General features: G+C 42.5%; 1 protein-coding gene across 1 annotated transcript in view; it reads right to left on the bottom strand.

The window, feature by feature from the left end:
- TMC2 (transmembrane channel like 2) overlaps positions 1–25,719 on the bottom strand; it is a 70,914-nt gene that overhangs the window by 3,231 nt on the left and 41,964 nt on the right. The window contains 6 exon segments of the mRNA XM_061209832.1: positions 8,613–8,724; positions 9,558–9,636; positions 13,012–13,137; positions 21,475–21,714; positions 22,526–22,593; positions 24,038–24,166. Of these exon segments, the coding sequence (XP_061065815.1) occupies positions 8,613–8,724; positions 9,558–9,636; positions 13,012–13,137; positions 21,475–21,714; positions 22,526–22,593; positions 24,038–24,166 (754 nt within the window).

Genomic DNA, 25,719 nt, shown 5'->3' with positions numbered 1-25,719 from the left:
GCTTGCTGAAGTACTTTTCTTCAGAATTCTGACCCTGAGAGAATAAAAATATGCCTAGGAGAAAGCTTGAAGTTAACACTTACCATGTCCTTGAGATACAAACACGGCCCACGTTGCCTGAGACTTCGGCCTTGGGTTAATTAGTAGAACTTCAAGCCAAGAAAAAAAGGGGGGGGGGCAAAGAGACATTTTAAATCTCAAGCAGAAGCTATGAGATCCCTGTCTGTCTGGATACCTGTGTATGTCTCAGTATGTGTTCTTGTCTTTGGATTATATTGCTGAGGTTAATTTGTAAATGAGCTGTATTTAATTGGTATAATACTTTCATTGTGCCTAGGTTTAACATAAGCTAAATAAGATCTTATTATATCTGTTGCAAATTTGTCAACAAGGAAAGTAACTCGATGTGAAGAAACTTTTAAAAAAAGAAAATACAAATAAGACTGTAGAGCAGAAACTAACACAACATTGTAAAGCAACTATACCCCAATTAAAAAAAAAAAAGAAATAATACAGAGGGATCCTGTGAACCCTTTACCCAGTTTCTTTAAATAGTAACATCTTTCAAAGCAGTTTTTAATACAAGCTATACTTATTGGAATAAAATGTTGAAGACATTAAAAAAAAAAGATAACTTACCTCTGTGAATAAATTTCTGAGAGTCAGCCAATCAGTCTGACCCAAGAAACCATGTTTCTATAGCTGACTTCAACCCACTTCTACTCCTGAAAGTCTTCCAAACTCTGAAATCCATGCCTCCCCAAAGTCTTTCAATTTATCCCCACGCCTTGTCCAAATGTTTGCTTTGCTAAAGGAGACTGCCTTGCTAGCATCACTCTTACTCAGAGACAGCATGACTGGCTAACAGAGGAATGGTTGAATAAATAGTAGTATAATCCATACCATGACATTTTCCCTAGTTCTTAAAAAGAACAAGTTAGATCTCTGTCTAATAAATCTCTATCTACTAAATTAAAAAGAAAAAACAAATGAGATAAGAGCTTTGGGTAAACTTTTTAGGAATAATTATGTTTAGGAAAGTCTTACTTAAGAATAATCTCTCCAGATATTTGACGACTTGAAAATTTAGAGTTGTGCTAAATTAAGTTAAATGATGGAAGTTTATTGAATAACTAGGCCACTGCCAAATAAAATAAGATACTAAAACATCCCAAGGAGAGATATTAAACTAATTAGGTTGATTTGGTATGTTAAATTACATGGGAAATATTGTCAAATGAGCAACAAATCTTCTTAGGTTATATTGCATGGTAAATGTTACTAATATAGATACTCTAGAAATTTTACGGGATTCCTAAATTTCTGATATGTCCGGGTAAAATATTATCAGTCATAATTCTAGTTATCATCTTAAAGTGTTGTATGTCACAGCAGTAACCAAGTTACTTTGTCAATTGCATTGTAATCAGATTTTAAACATGCCTTCTTAAATCTTTTGTCATTATAGACACTCTAATGCATTTGCAAAAGTGCTACCTCTTCAAGATTTATAGAAAGGACTTTCTAAGATTAAATTAAAGATTAATTAGGCAAATAAATTTTGTGATTAACAGTAAGCTGGTACCAGACTGGAATTTGGTTCTCTGTTAAGAGAACAAAGTTTTCTTGGAATGCTGCTTTTGATAACAGACTGTGTAAATTTCTTTGCCTTTAAGTGATTTATATTTGTTTTTAAAATATTTTGTTACTTTGATAAAGTAAATAAGTATTATTTCACAATGATCTATGAAGATTATGACCCACGTAGATAAAGTTCATTCTGCTACTACAAAAATTAACCCCTTGTTGTCAGACTTTTGCTATCCTGATGTCCTTGTAGCATGGCAACGGTCTACACCTAAGTCAGAGAATTCAAAATGGGTCAACAATAGCTGTAAATTAAACAGTCAGGGCTATGGAAAATCCAAGACAGCTGCTTGGCTTTTCCTGGCTCCCTGACAAACCTCATTTTTATTTAATGGGTTAAAGCCTTCCCCTGGCTACAGGGTTAATGCCCTCAAAATGAAAAAAAAAAAAAGGTTAAAATGTGTTTTCCACTTGGGGTATACTTTCTACAGTCTCCAGTGATCAAGGCACCCACTTCAGTGGACAAATCACACAAGCCTTAACAAAAACTTCACAAACTTCTTAAGAATTATCACGGTCACTATCATCCTCAATCATCAGGTAAGGACAACAGAACTAATGGAAAAACCGGACTCAAACAGAACAAAAATTAATTACATGGGATCAAATGAACTGCTAAATATGATGATAATTTTTATGACTTTTTGTCTGACATATTACTGGCTTTTAATCTTTGTTTTTCAGATATAAAGAAGCTCTTCTCCTCAAGCTACTTATGGTTTACAACAATTTGGTAATTTATACCTGTGGGTAAAATTAAAACAATTTTCTTTTCTCTCTGCCTGGTCCCTCAGAAAAAAATTGGAGACAGTTGGGTAATGAACAGGCTTATCAGGTAAATAAAGAAGACTGTCTCCTGACAGATACAAAAATCTCAAAGTATTTTAAAAACCTCTAGAAGAGAAAAATCCAGCTAGGATGGTGGGCCTTTGGCATGGCTTTCTTGGCCTTGAGAGGACATTGGGAATTTAGTCTGAAACTCCTTCTGAGGAATTATGCCAGAGTCAATGTAAAGAAACCTATGTGGTCAATGGACCACACTAATTTTAAAAACAAATTAGTCTTGGCTATGTTTAATAGAAATTGGGATAATTTTAGAAAAAATTATGTTTCCCTAAATATCAGATTCTAGTTTTGTTAATTAAGGTCTGTGTTTACTAAGACTCATTTCTCAGATAGTTCCTTGTTGTTATGTTATATTGTTACAAAAGTTAATTAAACTGTCAGAAGGACATTCTAAGTGTGTTTCTGAAGCCTAACTTCAGAATCAATCTTCAGATGACTATCAGATGCTCCATGATCTACAACCAGGAGATTAACACCAGCCTATGGTCATTTAAATTTAAAGAAACAGTCAGACTATACTGAGGATAATCAGTCTAGTAACACTAGAAAATTGGGCTGGGTGCCTTATTGTATATTGTATATATACAAGATAGGTGTATACAGTATGAGGTGTATATACACCTAATTGTATATTGACAATGCCAATATACAATTTCCCTGAAAGATAAGGATTGGTACAGAACAGACTAAGTCAGATGACCTGGGATATACTGGGCCACACCTCATGGAAGTTCTTGGCTTAATTCGTACTTATGACTTTACTAATACTGCTAGCTATGTTATTTGTATTTTGTCTATTTTACAAGATTGTTGTTTCCTGCATTACCAAATATGTGACTGAGCCTCTGATAAAATGATGATATATAGTTCCATATGAGATCAATGATTGTAATAGTGTAACTCTATATATGGAAAGAAACAACAAGAGGGAATATTTTCCTGGACCATAAGAGACTAGTAAGACAGGTGGTCCAGAGACTTTTTGCTACTAGTAAAGCCTAATTCAGTAATAGCACATTGAGTAGCCTATCAACAAAATCTTTACCAGACTTAGGAATGAGGATTCCTAGCACCATGGGATGAAATGGTCATAAAATGCCCCTCCAAACTATGGTCGAACTTATGACCATGAAGGGGCCCTGCTGACTGGAAACTGACACTTGCAGTCTACCTCTGCAAGGATTAAATCATGAGCTGCTACAGCTGCTGACCTTCAACACCCCCTGAACTCTGTTCAGGGGGGAGATCAGAAATGAGGCACTCTGTGCTCTGGGAAAAACTGACAGAACAGGCCTTCAGATAGTTAGATATTTTCAGGTAAGGATTTTCATAAACCCAAATTCTTGAATTTTCTCATACCTAGAAAAACACTAAAATTACTAACAGTGGCAACTGCTTTGGTTTATATGTTTATTATATGTTAATACCACATAAAAGGTTAAAACCTACTTGGCTAAAATTAGACAACTGGCTACAAGTCTCCTCAAAGTGCCAAGTCTAGATTAGGATTCAGCCTCATTCTCCTAAAAAGAATTAAGATCTATTCTGTCTATTAATATTCAGGTGGTCACTCCTCCAACTACTTCTGAGTCTGTTACACCTACATCAATCACACTGGGCTGATAGAAAAGACATCAAAACTATATATGACCATGCCAAATGGCTCCATTCCTTTGGACAGGATAACCCAAACACTGACTCTATCTGGACCACAATTAAAATTGTTATCAAATGCAACTTGGTTCTTATTCCTGCTTTGGCCCCTGGTTACAGTAATTCTTTTCCTGATCTTTGGCCTCTGCCTTTTTTAAAACTGCTTGTTAAGTTTTGTCTCTTCCAGAATACAACAGGTTCACATCAAGATAATCATGATACAGAGATTCCAGCCACTCCTCGGAACAGATCCTGCCAAAATAACAACAGAAGTCACCCTGGGGCCCCTTAATGAGACAAGGCGAGAGCTCCATGACCCCAACTAGGTAAGGTCTATGTTATGAGCCCCTTGCCAGTCTGAAGAAGCTACAGAAGACAGACTGTCATCCCTCATCCTATCAATAAAGATTTCTTGGGGTTCATGTATCTCAGGGGGGATTTAAGTAGGAGATAGATGGGCCCCTGGGCTGGACAGCTGATGTTTGTCAAATGGAGCAAAACTGAAGTTTTGTCCTCAGCCAAATAAGAACGATGCCCATTTCCCTTCCTCCATTGATATGGAGGGAATGAACTAGCAGTGGGGAATTTGTTGCAGCAAAAATAGAAATGAGACTTTTCTTAAATAGAAATGAGACTTTTCTTTTCTGATAAACGAGGAAAATAAGGAAACAATGAACAGGCTGGGGAAACAGCATAAACAGGCCTGAAAGAGTTAAGCAATCTTGGCTATTCTTTAGCGGTTACTACTAACAAACACTTGTAGCTAGACTTGTCCATCACAAAGTTAAACAAAGCTAATTACTCTCTGACTCCATAGGAATTGTTCTCTGCACCTGGCATTCTTCTCCCCCTACACTCCCTTGTAGCATTCTGCATTTCAAAAAGAAGGTCAAGATAACTTCAGGGACACCAGATCTGGTTGCTGAGCCGCCTGAGGCCAGCTTTGGCTGTATATTTGCAGAAGAAAAGAAAAACATGTAAGACCTTCATTACTTTGAGCCTTATCACCTACCCCAGGCCACAAGCCCTGGGATATAAACCTCTCTCTATTCCCCAGGGAGTGGGGCACAGTTCTTGAGGCTCTAGCCCCCTGTGTTCCCTCTTTGCCTGGCAAAGAATAAAGGTACTCTTTCTCGTTCCTCCAAAACTCTGTCTTTGTATTTCCTTTTGGCATCAGTGCACAGAGAGCCAATATTTTGGCATCAGGCACACGAACTTGCGCTAACATTACCACTTGGGAAGAAAGTGGCCATCAGGTGGAAACACGCAATTTGGACTTTATGGAGTGAGAAATAAAGTTTTATTGTGTTTGAGCCATTAGCTGTTTTTGGCCTCTTTGTTACATCAGTGTCATTCTAGTGCTTACTTCAAGAAAGAGAAGCTAAATGAGGGCAGCAACAGAGGCTACTGGAGTTTTCCAGGGAAAGAATAACCATCTTCCTCAGCTCTCCCCCACACCCTAGTCCCACTGATGTGTTCAGATAACCCTTTCATATACTGTAATATTGACTTAATCAGCATAAAATGGAAAGAAAGAGCTTTAGATCTGTAATAAAAAATTCAAATTTGGAGAGGGGCAAACTTTAGATCAGCAGCCAGTAGAGAAAGGAGTGGAAGGGAGTGGGTAAGGTGGACAGGAACATTGGGACTGCAGGTGAGGTAGGAGATAGATGGGGCCCCCCCAGGGGTAAGCAGCTAGAGTTCATTCCCCGAGGACAGAAACTCCAAAATATCAATAGCAGGACAGTCAAGAGAGGAGGCTGGGCCCTGCCCAGATAAGAGATGAAAGACCACATATTTCTCATTCTTGAAGTCAAGGAGACCTTCCTGACTAGAAAGCTCCTTGGAGGTCAAAAGGGGAGTGATGTCAAGGCCACCCATAGGCCTCTTTGCTGGAATCCATCTTGGCTGAAAGATGCTCACGCACACACAGGGGAGGACCCTGAGATATACCAAATACAGACTCAGAACCAGGCAAATCAAAATGATAGGCCAAAGGAAACCCAGAAGAAATGCCCCATATAAGTGATTTAAATTACCACAAGGGCGTGACTCTCTCTGAGCCCGCCCTTGTGTCTATCCACAAGTACTGTACTCTTTTTCCTCCTAATAAACACTTTACTTGTTTCACTACTTTCCTTTGTGGGAATTCTTTTCTGCAAAGCTGAAGGGCCAGGGCCTTATCACTGACCATTATTCTAGTGGCTAGGATTCTGCGCTCTCACTGCTGCAACCCGACCTTAATCTCTGGCCGGGAACCAAAACCTTGCTTAAAGCTGCTGCAGGCCGAGGCCTCCCAAGATCATGGGGACATGAATGGACACTGTCAAACCAATGTAAGTTTCTTGCTTTCTCATGTAAAATGTTTTATAAACCTATTTTTTCCTTCCATCGGTGTCCAAATACGTCCATTCCATTTTTTTGTCTTGTTTTTGTTGGTGATATGACAACATAGTATCACATTTACTCCATTTCCTGCCCTGTGTGGAAAAATTAGGTGAATTCAAACACTTTCTTCAGGGACTTCCTTGGTGGTCCTGTGGGTAAGACTCCGTGCTCCAAATGCAGGGGGCCAGTGTTCAATCCCTGGTCTGGGAACTAGATCCTGCATGCATGCTGCAACTAAGAGTTCACATGCCACAACTAAGAGTCTGCATGCTGCAACTAAAGATCCTGCATGCCACAATGCGGACCCAGCGCAGCCAAAATAAATAAATAAATAAATAGGGCTTCCCTGGTGGTGCAGTGGTTGGGAGTCTGCCTGCTAATGCAGGGGACACGGGTTCGAGCCCTGGTCTGGGAGGATCCCACGTGCCGCGGAGCAACTAGGCCCATGAGTCACAACTACTGAGCTTGCGTGTCTGGAGCCTGTGCTCTGCAACAAGAGAGGCCGCGATAGTGAGAGGCCCACGCACAGCGATGAAGAGTGGCCCCCACTTGCCACAACTAGAGAAAGCCCTCGCATAGAAACGAAGACCCAACACAGCCAAAAATAAATAAATAAAAATAAATTAAATGGGGAGTTTAAAAATAAATAAATAAATAAACAATAAAAAAAACAAAACCCCCCCCAAAAAACACTTTCTTCAGCTCCACAATAAGTGCCAGCCATTCGTTCTTCTGCATTCCATCTCTGAACGAGGCTTCCAAGCTATCGATGGACTGCAGCTGATCTTGCTGACAAGAATGTCTGTAGCTTTGAAATGCCTTCCATATATTTTGGAGACTCACCAGGAATAGGTTCTACATTGACACAGACCTCTTGTCCTCTTTTTGTAACATGCACTTATTTCAATACTTATTTCAATACTTGTTGCTATTCCAATATCAACAAGTGTTTGCTAGGGATACACACAGGTGCCCTTTTTTGCTCCTGATCTGCTTCTACAGTCACTCTCTGCACTACTGGAGCTCAAGAACTGAGGATTTTCATCTTCAGGGAAATACTGCTATGTGCTTAAATTCTTCTCCTAGAGTCTTGCCTATATGTTACAAAGGCATCAAATAAATGATAAGTAATTTCTGCACTAAAAATTCTAACTCCTAAACTCTCAGCCATTTCTTGTGCATCTCATTCAATTTCCACATCGAAGGTCAAAATTACCGCATACTGATACTTCAATGTTGACACAGGGACAATCCTTGGAAAATGAGATCAGCTCAGAGATGGTCTCTTTCAATTTGACCTTTCCTCACCCCCAAGGTAGAGATGGTCTGTGATTATTTCCCTTTGAAGCTCTGTGGCACCTTTTTGGGAATATGTGTGGCTTTTTCTCACCCTGTTATTCTAGCTATTCCAGTGCTGCTCTTTTTTCTAAGAGAATACAAACTGGTTCTGGTGGGAGTAGCAGCTGCTAGATGCAAATCTCCCTATTTCTCCTCCTAAAGAAAATGCTTAAAACAGCACACAAAACAAATACTTCCTCCAACCCTGGTAGCAGTGATTCATGTCAGCCAACCTCAGAGCATCTTAAAGGGATCTGGATGGGACACAAATTGTGCTCCTACATTGGGTTAAATAGCCAGATATTAAGAGGATATGACACGGGAAATGACAGACTCAGGAGTGAGAGTGAAGAAGACAAAGTCATTTCAGAAACGAAGACGAAATGACGAAGAACCATCACCATAGAAAATGTGGTGAGAGACTCAGGGGATAGAAATGAGGGAAACAACCCTGGTATTTCCCCATTTTACAGACATTCCTCCTCCTCCTACCAGCTCACGTTCATTGGTTCTCTGTGCCAGGAAGTCTGTGTAGCACTTCACACACATAATCCCACCTCAATTGTACCACCCCGCGAGGTTGCCTGGGATTCACTCTTGTTTTATTTTGCCCAACTTCATATAGCTAATAATTGCCAGAATTCTGATTTCAATCCCAGATGTATCTGATTTCACAGCATTTGCTCTTTACACTTTCCCACGTGGCCTTGTAAAAGTAATCATCGTGAAATAGAATTTACCTTCTTTGGTGAGCTGGGTGGCATTTTTGGAGTTGCCTTTAGCTGTGTCCTCTGAATCTCTGGCTGTGGCTCTGCCTTTGAAAGATTTGTGGCTCTTTTCAACTTCACGTAGCTGCAGGAAAAAAATGAAAGGTTGATCCTGGCCAGGGAAATGAGTGTTTGAGTTTTGGAGCCCAGGATGGTGAGATCTAGAGGGCAGCCACCTTAAATAGCCAGTTCTTGTCCTCACCGCTGGTTGGAGAGGGCACCTGGGACTCAGGTTTGCATGGCATTTGAAGGAACATCTGGCCAGGGGAGGACAGAACCTCTGCCAATCCTGTATTTCAATGGTTTTCTATACCTGGGCAGGAGGACAGTGAGAGCAACAGAAGGAAGTGTGGGTGGGGAACTGGCAGTGAGGCTGATGAGATTAGTTCCAGAAGAGGGGGTGAGGAAGCAAGGAAGACAGGGCTTAGGGAGGATTGGTGTAGAGCCTTTACCACGTGAAGAAGGTGGGGTTGGGGGCTGGGAGAGCAGAAGAGGCAGTCAGCGTGTCAGCGGATGTTGAGAGATGCTGCCCCAGTGTGGAGGGGACTTAAGAGACTCCTTAGGTCATGGGGCACCTGACAATGCTGTTTTCTTTAGTATTTCTAGTTTTAGTTTTAATAGGTAGGAATTACTGTGGGTACTGGTTTTATTGTGTATGAACATTGGTTTAATCTATTGAGTTTCTCCTGTTCTTTAGCAACCGCTCAAAATTTAAGTCATTACTGTTATGTATTCCCAAATACCCTCAGAATATAAATGCATGTCATTGAGTCTCTCAAGGCTGCTTCCTACCATGCAGATAATTTGGGGTTTGGTTTAGAAGAAAGCCATTTAAAGAATACAACTGGGCTCAAAGAGCAAATTAGCAAAAACCAAAAACATAACATCTTTTTGAATGAAAACTCCCGACAGACTCACCGCTTGGATTTTCTTTCTCAGCTGGGCATTAGCTCGGGAAAGGCTTTTGGAAACTGAGTTCAGGTAGTAGATGGCCAGGCTGCAAGAGAAAAGCATGCTCCGGGGGTACTGTGATCTTGGAAAATGGCAAGAGCTGGACATCTTTCCCGAGGAATCACAGCAGGCTTCCTGGAATAGGTGACCAGGCTTTGCCTCTGGGCAGGGTGGAGGGAGGTCTTACCATCCTAAGTCCTCCACTTAACATTGACAAGGTCTTGGACATCCCTGTTCTCTCTCTATTTTATTGAACACATTTCTAGTTCTCAGAGTGTTTAATAAAGGTTAGCTAAAGGAATCAATCCTCTTCTGGGAAACCTGAAGAGGCAGGGGAGAGGCAGGGTTTCTTGTCTGCAGAAGCAGCTGCTTGTGTTTCCTGGATACCTGCCCTGTGCCAGGCTCTGAGCCATGTGCATCCCACTCCACGTCTCACTGGTTTTGATGAAACCCTGTGAAGAAGAAAGGATGACTCCCATCTTTACAGGTCAGCATCCTGGAATGCAGAGAGGTTAAGTCACTTGCCCAAGGCCACCCTATCTATTTGCACTTGTCGGAGACCACATTTGATGCCAAAGCCTTCAAGTGCTGAGAGAGGAGAGAGAAGTGCTAAGAGACTTGCTCCAAGCTTGCCTAGAAACACAACTGCATAGACCCCAAAGGCCCTCTACCCAGGGTACACTGATGGGAATGTCTGTCCTGGGCTTGTGGTTTTCAGAGTCCAGCCCCCACTGGCTGACTGGGTGGCTGGGTGTCCTTTGAGGCTATAGCCTGGGCTTCCCTTTCACAGGATCTAGGATTTGGGGCTTGTCCTGGATGTACCACCTGAGAAGGAGGGGCCACAAAAGCCCGGGATGCCTCCTGGACTGGGTGCTCCGACAGCCTGTCCTTATCTGTCACTTTTCTTCCTGCATTTCAAGCCCCAGCTGCTCCAGCTTGGGTCTTCTGATCCTTGCCCTCAGGGTGGGGCTGCCCTGAGCCACTTCAGCTGAATCCTCGAGCTCTCTTACAGGCAGAAGGGAGGAACCATGCTGCCTTTGGCAGAGTGTGGGTCAGAGGCTGTCCCGTGAGCTTCCTGAAGCAAAGACTCAGAGGACCGTGGGCGACAAGAGGCCAGAAGGCGGACAGGCAAGGGACCACCATCTGTTGGGAAGGCGCCCACGAGGCCTCGCCCTCTCTCCTAATTCACAGCCCATTTGTTAGGGAGGAGCCAGAGATCAAAGAAGATAAAATGCTCCTGGGTGGCTGTGTTCCTCCTGAGGCTGTTTCCAAGCTTAGTATTTCCCTGTGCCGCCCCCGTAAGGTCAGGTTTGGTGTCTGGGTTCCAGAATTTCCTCAGGTGGTTGTCACTACCATGTCAGCCCTCCTTCACGCCAGGACTAGAAGCAGAGGATGTCTGAAGTCAAGGATGTAAGGAAATACACCTATTTAGGAGACAATTCAGCACTGTCTTCAAAGATTGAAGAAACACATACCTATAACCCAGCAATACCACGTCTAGAAGTCTGTCTTAGAGAAAACTGTAATATGCGCACAAGGAGACATATAAGGAGCACATTTGCAATAGCAAAAAAGTGGAAACAACCTATCTCTATGCAGAGAAATGGTCAAATTGTGGTTTGATCACACAACTGATAAAAGAAATTTTCACATATTGAGGTATGGGGAAGTCATTCTGGTTTATACATGAGCTAACTTGAATTTTATGCTAACTAAAGTAGCCTGCTTGTGACCTATCAAGCATACATTGTACATATGCTTTTTTTCTTTTTTTTTTGGTGATCTTGCGACTTGCGGGATCTCAGTTCTCCGACCAGGGATTGAACCCGAGCCACGGCAGTAAAAGCCCAGATTCCTAACCACTAGGCCACCAGGGACCTCCTATATCTGTTTTAATTATGAAAGAAAAGGGCACATTGACCAGAAGTAAAGAATGTCCATGTGAAAAATAAAGATTAAATGTCTCCTTTCCTAGGATTCCAATGCTGGTCCTCCTTTGATGATAAGATTCCCTTCCCAGATGCCAAGGCCATACTGACTCGCTGTGTATATGCTGATCTGTTTTTTTTTTTGAAACCTTGAAGGAATGTATCCCTGATTTGTTTAATGTTCTTTGTTCTGTCAAGATATAAAATTGTGCTGAAAACCATGCTTCTCTGGAGCAACTTCTCAGAGTTATCTAAGACGCTGTCTTCTGGGCTATAGTCCTCAGTTTGGCTCAAATAAAACTCTTTTCTATTCCTATTATAGATTGTTTATTGATTATTTTTGTGACACAATGGAATACAGTGGAGCCATGAAAATGTGTGCTCATGGATCCACATGAAAAAGTCCCCCAAACATAATGTGAGTGAGGAAAGCTGTGTAGTCTGAACGAGTCATGAAAAATTTTTGAACTCAGAAAGCAATAGTACATACACGTGATTAAATGGTCCAGATTGGAAATGATGAAAACTAATCCAAATAGTGGTCACCTTTGGAGAGGGAGGGAGAGAGAAAGACTGGGTGGGGCTTGAAGTGTAACATTTATTTCTTTTAAAAAGAGAGACTGATCTGAAGCAAATATTGCTAAATGTTAACATCTGTTTAATCTTGTGATCCTGTACATGCTTGTCTGTATGTTTCTGTACGTTAGGAATATTTCACAATTTCCTGCCCTGTTCCTTCCTTGAGCGTTCATTGTTTGCCTCCTACGCCCCAGGCATGGGGCTGGTGTTGGGGATACAGAGATCGCCAAGCCCACCCACATCTTCAGTCTGTGAGAGGGATGGTGACAAATGCACCGAACACTCTAGTGCACGGGGTGCTCTGTAGAGAAGTCCTGCGGGCCCAGCCAGGGACAGGCTGCATCAGGCCTCAGCTTTCTTGGGGAAGGGGTCTTTGATATTTCCAGTGGATGTTTTGGAGGGTGCTGCAGACAATGCCAGTACTCACCTTATGCTTTGGGCTCTATCTTCAGTGTGCTCACTGAAAGACTTACAGCTGCCAGTGCCTGAAGTCCCGCCCCACACTCGGAAACCATTCTGTCCATGAAGGCAGCTGGCCCAAACTGCCAGGCAATTAACCAACGCCTCTTCCCTTCCACATCTCCCAGCAGCACTCAACCAGTGATGGATGGGAACTGGTCTACAGATGCCCCGGATCCCTCACCCTTGAGCAGGATAACTCAGAGGCACACTTTCCCAGAACTCCCAGCAGGATTAAAATCACCCCAGTAGTTAGAATGCACCTTCCTGTCCCTTCTCTGTCTTACTTCCCTACACACACTGCCCCCTCCAGTTGCAATTTAGATTGCGTTTAAGTCTTTGTCTGAGGATCTGCTTCTGGGAAATCCAGATTGAGAGGGCAAGAAAGAAGGACCTGCCAAGGAAGTCTCGGGGAGGTTTCCACGAGGCAGAGCCATGGCCCCTGGCTAACTTACAACATCAGCAGGATGGCTGGAATGATCAGGCCTGGATTGGCGAAGAAAGCAAAAATCTTGCCCAGGAAGGTTGGGAAATCGTTTTCGACTGTCTCTTGGATGACATCATACATTCTCTTTTTCCCACTGGAAAGAGGAGAGAATACATTATAGCGTGCTGTGAAGCTCATATGGCATAAACAACTGTGTCCATACCCTGGAGGGTCCAGGCCACCACTCACAACTACTCTCCTGGAAGAACAGAGCTCTTCTCCACAGGGACTGCAGTGGAAAAAGCCCCCACGCGCGGCTGCCCTGTAGGCGAGGGCTTAGAGCTGCCTCAGCACCCTGGCTCCCCAGCTTCAAGTCCTTGGTGGCTCACAACCTCTCAAACTACCTTGGTCTCCTGTGCCTGGCACCTTCCTCGGCAAGATGAAAATGGGTTTTCTCCTATACTCTCATGGGAGAAAATGGTCTGTGATGTAGCTACGAGACCAACATGGAGCTTCCTCTGGGTCCCTGGGCCTGGAGGCAGCTCTCCAGATACTGACGTGATGGACAGCCTCATGGTGACTCAAAAATACCTACAATTAGTCTTCAGATGAGAATTCCAGTATTGCCTAGGGCAGGCTCTTGGACAGTTCACAACAGTAATTTTGATTTTCTTCAAATACCTAAGAACCATTATGCAGACTGCCTTCCACAAATACCTGCCCAGAGATTACTGTCTGCTCCTGGCTTTTGGTTGGTAGCTTTGGTGCCAAGAACTGGAATTTATGGTTTGAAATTCCTGATTTAAATCCTCTCTCTTCCATTTATTAGCTGTGGGACACCATGGACAATTTACTTACTCACTTTCTGCCTGTATTCATACTCTCACTCTCCCCACTAGAGCTGTACTTTTCAATGTGGTTATTAAAATTAAATTAAATTAAATTAAAAATTCAGTTTCTTAGTCACACATTTCAAGGAGTCATGTTACTAATAGCTACTATATTTGAGGAGCAGATGTGGATTTTTTTCCCTCATATAGAAAATTCTGTTGGTTAGTGCTGCAGAGGTTTGATATCTTTGGGCAAGATACTGAAAATTTCTTTGCCCTGGTTTCCTCATCCGTATAATATAGTACAATAATAAAATAGTATATACAATATGGTATTATAAATATAATAACAGCATTTGTCTCAGATTGTTTAGAGGACATAGACATGAATTCATATAAAACATTGAGTATGGGGCTGTCAAATTATAAGTGCCCTCCAAAATGTTGCATCTAGAAGCTTCATTTTTCTCTTATGTGTCAATCAGGGGTTAGCAAACAATGGTCCATGGACCAAATTTGGCTTGCTACCTGTTTTTATAAGGCCTGTGGGCTAAGAATGGCTTTTACATTTTTAAATAATTGGAAAAATATCAAAAGAAGAATAATATTTTGTGACACATAAAAATTGAAGTATGAAATTCAAACTTCAGTGTCTGTAAATGTTTTATTGGAACACAGCCATGCTCATTTATTTATGTATAGTCTCTGGTTGTTTTTGTGCTATAATAGCAGAGATGAGCGTTAGCAAACATCTGTGGCCATCTCGATGCTTAGTACTGTTGCACAGCACACTACAAATTGCAATGATGTAGTTATAACATGACAGCATTTCAAGTGCCATGCATATCACCATATTATAACATTTAATTTATTATTAGTAGTAGTATTTGGCTGTGCCCTGCAGCTTGCGGGATCTTAGTTCCTCGACCAGGAATTGAACCCGCACCCTCGCCAGTGAAAGCGCAGAGTCCTAACCACTGGACCGCCAGGAAATCCCTATTATTTTTTTAATTACTACTGCATACCCATTTTGTAAAAACAAGAAAAGTGGACTTCAAATGTGACGCTTAAGTCACAATAGAATGTGGATTATTTTGTCATTGAATTATGACGTATTAGATGATGCATTAGTTTTCAGTGACTACTGTGTAACCAATTACCACACTGGAGGCTTAAAACAATACAAATTATTTTCTTACAGTTCTGGAGGTCAAAAAGTCTGAAATGGTTTCACTGGACTGAAACCAAGGTGTCAGCAGGGCTGCTCTCCTTTCAGAGGGAGGCTCTAGGGAAGAATCTGTTTCTTTCTCTCAACTTTTAGAGCTTCATTCCCTGCATTCCTTGGCTCATGGCCCCTTCCTCTATCTTCAAAGCTAGCAGCATAGAATCTTCAAATCTCTTTCTGCTTTCAAGGTCACATCACTTACTGCTCTTCTACAGTCAAATATCTCTTTGCCTCCCTCTAATAAGGACACGTGATTTAGGGCCCATCTGGGTAATTCAGACTATCTCCCCATCTCAACATCCTTAATCAGATAAGCAAAGACCATTTTGATATATAAGGTAACATCCACAGGTTCCAGGGATTAGGACCTGGATATCTTTGGGAGCCATTATTCAGCCCACCAGTCTGCTCTCTGGCCTCCAAACATTCATACTCATTCCACCTGCAAAATGTATTCACCACCATCCCTACATGTCCCAAAGTTTCAACCTATTACAGCATCAACTCAGAGTCCAAAAATCTCAACTAAATATCATGGACTCAAAAGTCCCAAATCTCATCTAAATCAGGTGTAGGTGAGACTTTGGGTATGATTCATTTTGGGGCAAAATTTCTCTCTATCTGTGGAGCTGTGAAACTAGAAAGCAAGTTATTTACTCCCAAAATACAATGGTGGGTCAGCCATAGGATAAGAGTTATAGATATTCCAATTCCAAAAGGAAGAAAATGGAAGGAAGAACGGAATCACCAGTTCCCAGCAATTTTGAAGTCCAATCAGCCAAATTCCATTAGATTTCAAAGGTCTGAGAATAATTTTCTCTTGGCTCAACCCTCTGTGCCTGCCTGCAGCTCTGCCCTCCAGGCCCAAGACTCTGGCCTCGGAGTCACCCTTCCTTTTTCTTGAAGAGTAGCACAGGTTTCAGCTGAGTAGATTTGATCAGCCTGTTTACTGACTATAGAATATTTGGAGTCCAACAGCTTTCCTTCATTTTGTCTCTTCTCTGCCCCTTTCAGTCCAAGCTGTGATACTGCTCATACAACAATCTCAAATACCTGGTGGCTCTTCCAAATATGTTGTGGGAATTCAGTCCATTACACAAGAGGGTCTGACACAGATCTTTCCCAGATAATTCCATTTCTATTTCTGGCCTCTGCTGAGATGGTTGAGAGGATCCGAGTTACATGCTTAAAGAATCATCTGTGTGAATGAATATTCAGATCCTTCAGAAGCACTAGCAAAAGGTTGTCCAGCCTCCTCCTTGGCTTTCTCCTTAGAGCATGCTTTCCTAACAGTGGATCTGTTTTTAGAGTCTTCTGCAAACTGGACAGTCTGAGAATTTCCCAAATCATCAAGTCCTGGTTCCTTTTTGCTTATCAGTTTTTTCCTCAATTCATCTCTTTCTTCTCACATTTTTAGTACAAACAGCAAGAAGAAACTAGGCTGCACCTTCAACACTTTACTTAGAAATATCCTCAGCTATAATCTCCAAAATATACAAACAGATCATATAACTCTACAACAAAAAAACAAACAACCCAACTGAAAAATGGGCAGAAAACCTTAACAGACATTTCTCCAAAGAAGACATAAAAATGGCCAGTAGGCACATGAAAGGAGCTCAGTATCACCAATTATTAGAGAAATGCAAATCAAAACTACAATGAGGTACCACCTAACACTGGTCAGAATGGCCATCATTAAAAAGCCTACAAATAACAAATGCTGGAGAGAGTGTGGAGAAAAGGGAACTCTCTTACACTGTTGGTGGGAATGTAAGTTGGTGCAGCCACTATGAAAACAGTATGGAGGTTCCTCAGAAAACTAAAAATAGAACTACCATATGATCCAGCAATCCCACTCCTGGGCATATACCTGGACAAAACTATAATTCAAAAAGATACATGCACCCCTATGTTCATAGAAGCACTATTTACAATAGCCAAGACATGGAAACAACCTAAAGGTCCATCGACAGATGAATGGATAAAGAAGATGTGGTACATATATACAATGGAATATTCCTCATCCATTAAAAAGAACAAAACAATGACATTTGCAGCAACATGGATACAACCAGAGATTATCATATTAAGTGAAGTAAGTCAGAAAGCGAAAGACAAATATCATATGATATCACTTATATGTGGAATCTAAAATATGGCACAAATGAATTTATCTACAAAACAGAAACAGACTCACAGATATAGAGAACAGACTTGTGGTTGCCAAGGGGGAGGGAGGGAGGGGGAGGGATGGACTGGGAGTTTGGGATTAGTAGATGCAAACTATTATATATGGGATGGATAAACAACAAGGTCCTACTGTATAGCACAGGGAACTATATCCAATCTCCTGGAAAAAAACCATAATTGAAAAGAATATAAAAAAATGTATATATGTGTATAACTAAATCACTTTGCTGTACAGCAGAAATTAGCACAACATTATAAATCAACTATACTTCAATAAAAAAAAAAAACAGAGAAAAAAGTTTTTACTAAGATTGATCTTCAAAAAAGAAAAAGAAATATCCTCAGCTGTGGTGGTCTAGTGGTTAAGACTCTGTGCTTCCACTGTAGGGGGCGTGGGTTCGATCCCTGGTCGGGGAATTAAGATCCCACATGCCACGCGGTGCAACCAAAAAAAAGAAAAAAAGAAAAAGAAAAAGAAAAAAAAAAATCCTCAGCTAAATATACAAGTTTATCATTTACAAATTCAGCTTTCCATACAACTGAAGGACATAGTTTATCTAAGCTTTCTGTCTCTATATAACAAGGATACCCTTTCCTCTAGTTTCCAAAATCATGGTCCTCATTTACCAGTGATGAAGTAATTAAATTGTAGGAGCTGAAGGAATGTATTCAGAGAAAATATACTTAAGACTTCTAGATTTTCCAGCAAGAGCAGTTGCTTGAAGAGTTGAGGACATTCAAACACAAGGCAAGTGATCTCAGGTGGTTTTTCTTGGCTCTTAATGAGTCAATAGATGTTACTGATACTGCTTAGTTTATTTGAGGAGTTAATGCCAAGTCTGAAGTGACTGAAGAATTAACTCCTATGAATATTCTGTGCAGGACATATATGGGTGAAATTTTCTCAAAGAAATTGAGAAAACACTAATTTAGTACAACTGAATGGAATGGAATTCAGTACAACTGAAATGAAGTTGAATCTGCTATGATGTGCTACAACTGATAATGGTCAAACTATATGTAGAGCAGAAGTCAGAGCTGAACAAATTAACAAAGCTTGTGAAATTTTCAGTGTGTGCACACTATGGTTATTCATTTTCTTATTCATCAGTAATTTGTAGAAAATATTTGAATCTATCATGTACAATTGAGTCAATAGTGTCAATGGTAAACTTCATTTGCTCTCATGACTTAATCATTTTCATATCTGAATTTTTATCAAAAATAGAAACAATATCCTGACTTGTCCTACTGCACAGCAGTCCGATGGCTTGGCAGTAATAAAGCTTTATGGCAAATATTTTTCCTATGGTGGTAGATGTGTTGCCATGTCTGGTACAAAAACGGATCTGGCAGCAAAGATGGCTATCTGGGCAGGACAACTGATTTTTTTTTTTTTAATTTTTTTTGACAACTGATTTTTGATGATAGAGAATAGTAACTCTGAACCTCTATTATGTGAAATATCACCTCCTCCCCCTCAAAAGAATTCCATTCTTCTCATTGGTAGTCCTGTATTACAAAAAATTATACTCTATTATTATCATATTTTGAATTTTGCCAGTAAAAACTTTGTGGGTATTTGTTTCTCTCCTGTTATATAAGTACCTACATAATAGTCTTGATTTTGTCTCTTGATCCCCGAAGCCTAAAATATGTACTATCAGGTTCTAAAAAAGAAAAGTTAGCTGATCCCTGGTGTAGATAATGCTTCCCACCTCATAGCATTGTTATGAGTACCAGCTACCCCGAATTCGGGCAGGGCTCAAGCTTAACAAATTTGTATATATGCCCTACTATGTATGGATTAGCATACTCCTTCAAGTACTCTACAGATAACAGCACACTAAATCCTCACAGCAACAACTGAAATAAAGTGGAATCTGCTGTGACGTGCTACAACTGATAATGGTCAAACTATATACAGAGGAGAAGGCGGCATAGCTGAACAAATTAACAAAGCTTGTGAAATTTTCCATCTCAGAGGTAATGAATCTGGTGTGTAACTTGCTCAAGATGACCCAGCTGGCAAACAACAGAGCCAGCTCTAGAGTCTATGCTCTAAATCAGGAATGGTGGCAATTTTTTTCCAAAAAAGATTTTAGGCTTTGTGAGCCAGATGGCCTCTGTTGGAACTACTCAAATTCTGCTGTTGTAGTTAGAAAGCAGCCATAGATTATATGTAAGCAAATGAGTGAGGTTGTGTCCTAATAAAACTTTATTTACAAAAACAGGTGGTCTGGATTTGGTCCATGGGATGTAGTTTACCAACCCTTACTTTTAACTATATGCTCTGCAATGCTGTCCATCTCACTCATTTATCTTGCCTGCCTGGATCTGGTCCAAACCCTAAAAGTGAATTTCTGCCAGGTGAAGGGTCTGGTTCAAGCATTGACCATAAATTTTCTCCTAGACACTGGGTGTAAAGCAGGGAGAAAGGAAGAAAAAAAAAATCACACCTGCATGGAGCTTATGGTCTGGTGGGGGAGACAGACAACAAACGATAAAAAAGCAAAAAGAATGGCATGCTAGATGTTGGTAAAGAGATGTGATAAACAGAAGTAATGACGTGTGTGTGTGTGTGTGTGTCTATGTGTGTGTGATTTCAGTTAGGGTCTCCAGGGAAGGCCTCACTGAAAAGGTGACCATTGAGTAAAGCTCGGAAGCAAGTGAGAGGACAGCTGTGAAAATGCTTGAGGGATGAATGTTCTAGCAGTTGGTGGGTTTTGATCAGAAGAGTGACAGGAAGGAGGTGGCAGCCATGTGTCCTCCTGGGCTCCACTCGTGGGTCCCTTCCTCTGCTATCTGGGTGTCAGCTGTCAGGGCCTCAGGGAGCAGACGAAGCAAGAGCGGGGCAGGTGGCGAGGGCCAGACATGGCACGGGCCTACTCATTGGCCTCCTGCCCGGAACAGGTGGGTGGTCTGGGCAAAGGGGCACCAGCATTTGCACCCAGAGCCCAGCCCTCCAAACCTTGCTCAGGAAGAAGGCTAAAGAAGCTTCTGCCACTTCTGCCATGTGGTTGTCCCTCAGCCTGGTGCCCAGGCCTCCTGCCGCTCAGCATGGTCCTCCACTCTGGATCCAGCCCCCCTTTCCTTCTGTCTGGACCCCCGTTCAGCCCCATCACTCTCTGCTGTGAGCTCTCCTGCTAACGACTCCTCTGAGCTCCCACAGCCCTTGCTGTGGGGCACCAAGCACAGAGCTTTATCAAGGTCAGTCCGTTATAAACTGAGAAGTGTCAGTTCAGCATTTCCCAAAGCGTGTTGATCCACATTAGTAGGCAGGGTCGGGACTGGAGTGAGGTGGGTGAGGCCCTGGGGTGCACAGTTTAAGGAGGTACTGCCCTCGGGGTTGTGCAAGTGCAGGGTGGGCACCTTACTAGCCTCACCCTCCTCCCTGCCCTAGATGGTGTTCCATGGAGCAAGGGTCTGTGGTCAGTAGGGATGGAAGCACCGGCTTGCACACGGTCTCTCACTGCACGTTTCTTCAGAGCCTTGAATAAAGGAGTGTGCATTGTGCTTTTCTAAGTGAGGAGGTGGCAGATGAAAGGGGTAGCATGTCCCAAACTCTTGAACCACAGAATCCCTTTTTATGCAGAAAAGAAAGGGCTTTGTTTTCAGAGGGTGTCACATTTGGAAATCGAGCAGTAGATGCACATTCTCTCTCCATCTGCCTCCTTACATAATTATTTAGCTCTTTATATACAATGTCCAGTCTCTGAAACTAGTCTGGCTTATACCTTGAGCCTACAGTGCCCTGTAGAGCATGAGGACCCTGTCAAGAGTCTCAGTAGCGGCTTCACATTTGAATGGGACTTGTAAATGTACGGTCATTTCATTTTCAGAATGCCCCCTGTTACTCATCCCATGGCAAGGTAATCCAGGGCAGTAGATTATCCATATATTAAAAGGTTAGAGCTGTGCTGTCCAATATGGTAGCCATTAGCCACTGGTGGTTATTTAAATTAAAATTAATTTAAATGAAATAAAATTAGAAATTCAATTTCTTGGTCCTCATTTCAAGTGCTCAACAGCCACATGTGGCTGGTGGCTTCCATATTGGATAGCACAGACATAGACCATCTCCATCCTGCAGAAAACTCTGTTGAACAGCATTAATGATTTTCCCAAAGCTCCATGGCCTTTCGCAGACTGAAGTGACACCAGAACTGGAATTCTGAGCCTGAGATCTCTGAGCAGACTGCCCTGGGAGAGGAGGTGCTCCCCTGCAACTGAGACTGTGCACCTGAATGGCCCGCAGTCAAAGGAGGGTGGAAGGGACATGACGGTGTAGGCCACCGGCAGGAGGCTGAGGAAGAGCACCAGCAGCAAGAGGCCCATGTAGAAGTTGTTGGATCGGGAGGCTTTGAACACTCGTTCGTGGGGGACGTTGCTGCTCATCACCGCCCAGCACTGGAAGTACATGGAGGTCAGCAGGCGCAGCACGTTGATGCCCACCAGTCCTGGGGCGTAGAAGGAGCCCATCCTGGAAGGGCAGAGACCGCACACCTGGTTGGCTCGACAGCAGGAGAGGCCGGGGAAGGACGGCAGAAGGAAACGGGACTGATGGGCTCGGGGCAGGAGGCCTTGTTGCTTTCTCTGTAGGTCCCAAGGGAAGGGGCCTCCCATTTAACCAGGACATTTATCACCAAGCCATAGCCATCCATTCCTCAGGACAGGGACTCTCTGAGCATTCCTGGCTTGGGTTCTGGCCAGGATTTTACCACTGCCCCACCGCCAGGCATGGAGCAAATTACATGGCCTCTTGTCTGTTTCTCCATGGTTTCCATTAAACAGCATTGCTGCTCAGAAAAGTATTTGAAGTCCTTAAATTAAAAGAATTGGATATTGGCTTGCTATGAGCTTTTGAAAGCCTTTGGCTGAAGTCAGGCAGCCTCCTCTAACTCCTTCTCAGAGGGAAGTTCCTCAGTTCATTTATCTCCCTCCCTCCTTCTCTCTTTCCTTTCCTCCCCTTCCTTCTCCCTCCCTCCCTTTCCTTCTCTTCTTTCTTTCCCACCCTACTTTTTCCTTTTTTCCTTCTTCCCTCTCTCCTCCCTCTTCCTTTTCTCCTTCTCTCTCCCTAGCTCTTCTCTCCCCTCTCTACGTATATCGTAGCAAGTGGGTAGGCCAGACACTGTCCTGGTTCTCCTCTAGTCCTGCTCAAGTGAAAGAAGGGAGCTCAGAGAGGCCAGATGATTTGTCCAGCCTCTCTCTAGTTGGTTGAGAGGCAAAGTCTGGGATTCCAGCTTTTTTGACTCCCCAGATGAGGTGATCACCAGAGGAAATGGATAACTCACCAGATCATTCCTTGGTTGAAGATCAAACCAAGCACATTTCCACTAATATCAAACTCAGCATATGAGGGCTCGAGGGAGAGAGAGAGAGAGGAGAGAGAGAACGTCTGTTAGGTCGTGTCAGCCAGACCCCACTACCAGTCAACTGACCAAGCCACTCCACCCCAAAGAGCCTGCTCTGGTGACCAGAGAGGAACCTTAGATTCAGAGTTCTATTTCTTTAACATGTTTTCAACTTTTAAAAAAGAGTTTTGAAGTTCTCAAACTTGAAACTTTCTTCAATGTCATCTCCAATTAAAATAATGAGAATTTTTTGGGAATTCCATGGCAGTGCAGTGGTTAGGACTCCACACTTCCACCGCAGGGGTCTGGGTTCAATCCCTGGTCGGGAAATAAAGATCCCGCAAACTGTGCAGCATAGCCTAACTAAAAAAAAAAAACAGAGAGAGAATTTTTACCTTTTATGGCCTGCAGGCTGACAGTGTGTCCTTGGGAGGCCCCAAGAGAACGTTTTATCAATGTTCTAATCAGAAATGTAACTTGAAATTATAAGCAAGGAGTAAATGAAATAAATAACAAAATGCAAATAATTAAATGAGTCAAATGTAAAGAAAGCTTTAAAAACAAAATAAATAAATCTCTCCTCCAATTCTTTCTCCTTCTCATCATTTTTTAAAATTAATTAATTAATTAATTTTTGGCTGCGTTGGGTCTTTGTTGCTGCACGTGGGCTTTCTCTCTAGTTGTGGCAAGCAGGGGCTACTCTTCGTTGCAGTGCGCGGGCTTCTCATTGTGGTGGCTTCTCTTGTTACGGAGCACGGGCTCTAGGCGCACAGGCTTCAGTAGTTGTGGCTTGTGGGCTCTAGAGCGCAGGCTCAGTAGTTGTGGTGCACGGGCTTAGTTGCTCCGCGGCATGTGGGATCTTCCCGGACCAGGGATCGAACCCGTATCCCCTGCATTGGTAGGAGGATTCTTAACCACTGCGCCAGCAGGGAAGCCCCGCTCTCATCTTCTTCATGGAAAGGAACCACCTCAGCCAGATGCAGATTTTCAACCTGACTCTGATTTTCAGAGTTTTGGAAATTTGTCAACTGTTTGAAAGAACATAAAGTGTGTGAGTATTAGGGAGTCGGGGTCTTTGTGAGGCCAGCTTAAACCTGCTTCCCAATTTGTCTTACAGAAATGGAGATAAAAAGTGACAAGAATGAGAGAAGGAGGAAAACTAAGTGAGGAGAGAGAGAAGGAAAGTCAGGTGAGCGTGGATTAAAGGAAGAAACATGCAGAATCCAAATATAGGAGGGTTAAACCTTGGGAATTTAAAATTTAACATTTGAAAATATTAAAAAAACTTTTTATCTATTGGATTTTGTGTCCTGCTTAGAAAAAATTAAATATTACTTCACAGAGTAGAGACTGTCATTAAGCGTCTAAAGAAATGTACAGAATGCATCTGACTATATCAGAGAGGATGATTGGAACGCCTTTCTGCACAACGCCCATGAAGTGGTGACCTACAAATCCAGCCTCTAGGTCCCAGCACCAGCAGTAGTTCATGAACCGGACAAAACAAGCCCGCAGGAAGTCCCCCAGCAGGATGGTGATACACGTTACCAGCATGTCCGACACTGTCAGCCTCATGAATTCCTGCAAGGAGGAACATAGAGAAAGGGGATGGTCAGGGTTTGACCATGCCTGCTTCTCCCAACTGACTGCAGCCATGCCAACGCTCCCCCACCCACTCGTATTCTTCTCTGTGACCCTCTGATTAATGGTGGCAGAATGGTGGTGCAGATAAAAGACCCCATGCTTTGAAAAATGCTTACTATAGGTTCCAGCTCTACAAGTTACTAATTTATTGCTTTGGAATAGTCTCTGAACCTTTTGAAGTTGATAACATTAACCTTGCAGGGTTACTGGGAAAGTTAGTGATTATGTATGCAAATTGCCTGGCAGTTGGCAATACCCAGTATTTGGTAGTTATCAGCACTATTGCATAGATGTGGGATCTGAAGGCTCACTCCTTGCTTCCCCCACCTGCTCTGAAGTGCCAGCTGCCCCAGCTAAGACTGAATCTGACCATTGTCCCTGGGGACAGCAGCTGGTTTTCTTCACCCCCTGCTAATCGGATTTTTTTTTTGGGGGGGGTATGTAGAGAAAATAATGTAGGTTTTTCACAGAGGCACACAGAAGAAGAGCCAAAAGCAAAGGAACAAAGTTTTCTTTGATGTGTAGAGTACATATAATTTATTAATTTTTTTTGAAAAGTTGGAAAGATCTACCCGACTTCGTCACAATCTTTAAGACATCTAATAGACTTGGAGTTCCCAGGGGACATAGGGTCTGCTCTATTCATTTTTGTATCTTCCAAGATGATTAATAAATGCTTGCTGGATGAACGGCTGATGAGTTTTCAGGGTTTTTCCTTAACAAGAATTCAGACTATTACTCTTAAGTAAAACACAAGCTGACTTGTATCAGGTCTCTACGTCTATGCAAGGTGATGCTCTGGGGCCTGGGGTGAAGGTGGTGGTGGTGGACATAGGTGAGCAGGACATAACGCCTCAAACACATCATTATCAACAAACTCAGCAGGAAACAAGTTTTAATCAGTGATGGGCATTCAGGGAGGAGGGCAAGAGAGATGCCTTCCAAGGATGTGAGGAAGGAAAAGAGAAATTCTATAGCAGAATATTCCAAAGGAATCATGTAGGTAACGAACTCTCTTTTGTCTTCTAAAGAGGGTAGGTTTTACTAACTTGAAGGCGTTCTCTGTTACACACTGTGATGGGTTTAGAAATGTGGTTGCTCTACACATTAAAGATGAGGACGATTTGAAGAGAATGGGGGAATTTAGACTGGAGGAGATGAGAAGTCATGAGTCTGAGCCTTCTGTGAAGGAAGCAGGGAGAAAAAGCCCCCAGGACCCCGTGGAAAGGAAACCCTGCCTCAGGAAAATATCTGCTGGTGGACTTGTAGGCAGTGTTTGATGAAGTGTGTGATATAATCCTCTCCTCCATGGGACTTCATCAACCTCAGTTAAAAACACTGTTGTCGGGGCTTCCCTGGTGGCGCATTGGTTGAGAATCTGCCTGCCAATGCAGGGGACACGGGTTCGAGCCCTGTTCTGGGAAGATCCCACATGCCGCGGAGCAACGAGGCCCGTGAGCCACAACTACTGAGCCTGCGCGTCTGGAGCC

The sequence above is a fragment of the Eubalaena glacialis genome, chromosome 13 (assembly GCF_028564815.1).
Source record: "Eubalaena glacialis isolate mEubGla1 chromosome 13, mEubGla1.1.hap2.+ XY, whole genome shotgun sequence".
In the NCBI taxonomy this organism is placed as follows: Eukaryota; Metazoa; Chordata; class Mammalia; order Artiodactyla; family Balaenidae; genus Eubalaena; species Eubalaena glacialis.
The sequence above is the reverse complement of the archived record's forward strand: the minus strand, read 5'-3'. Positions and strand labels throughout refer to the sequence as shown.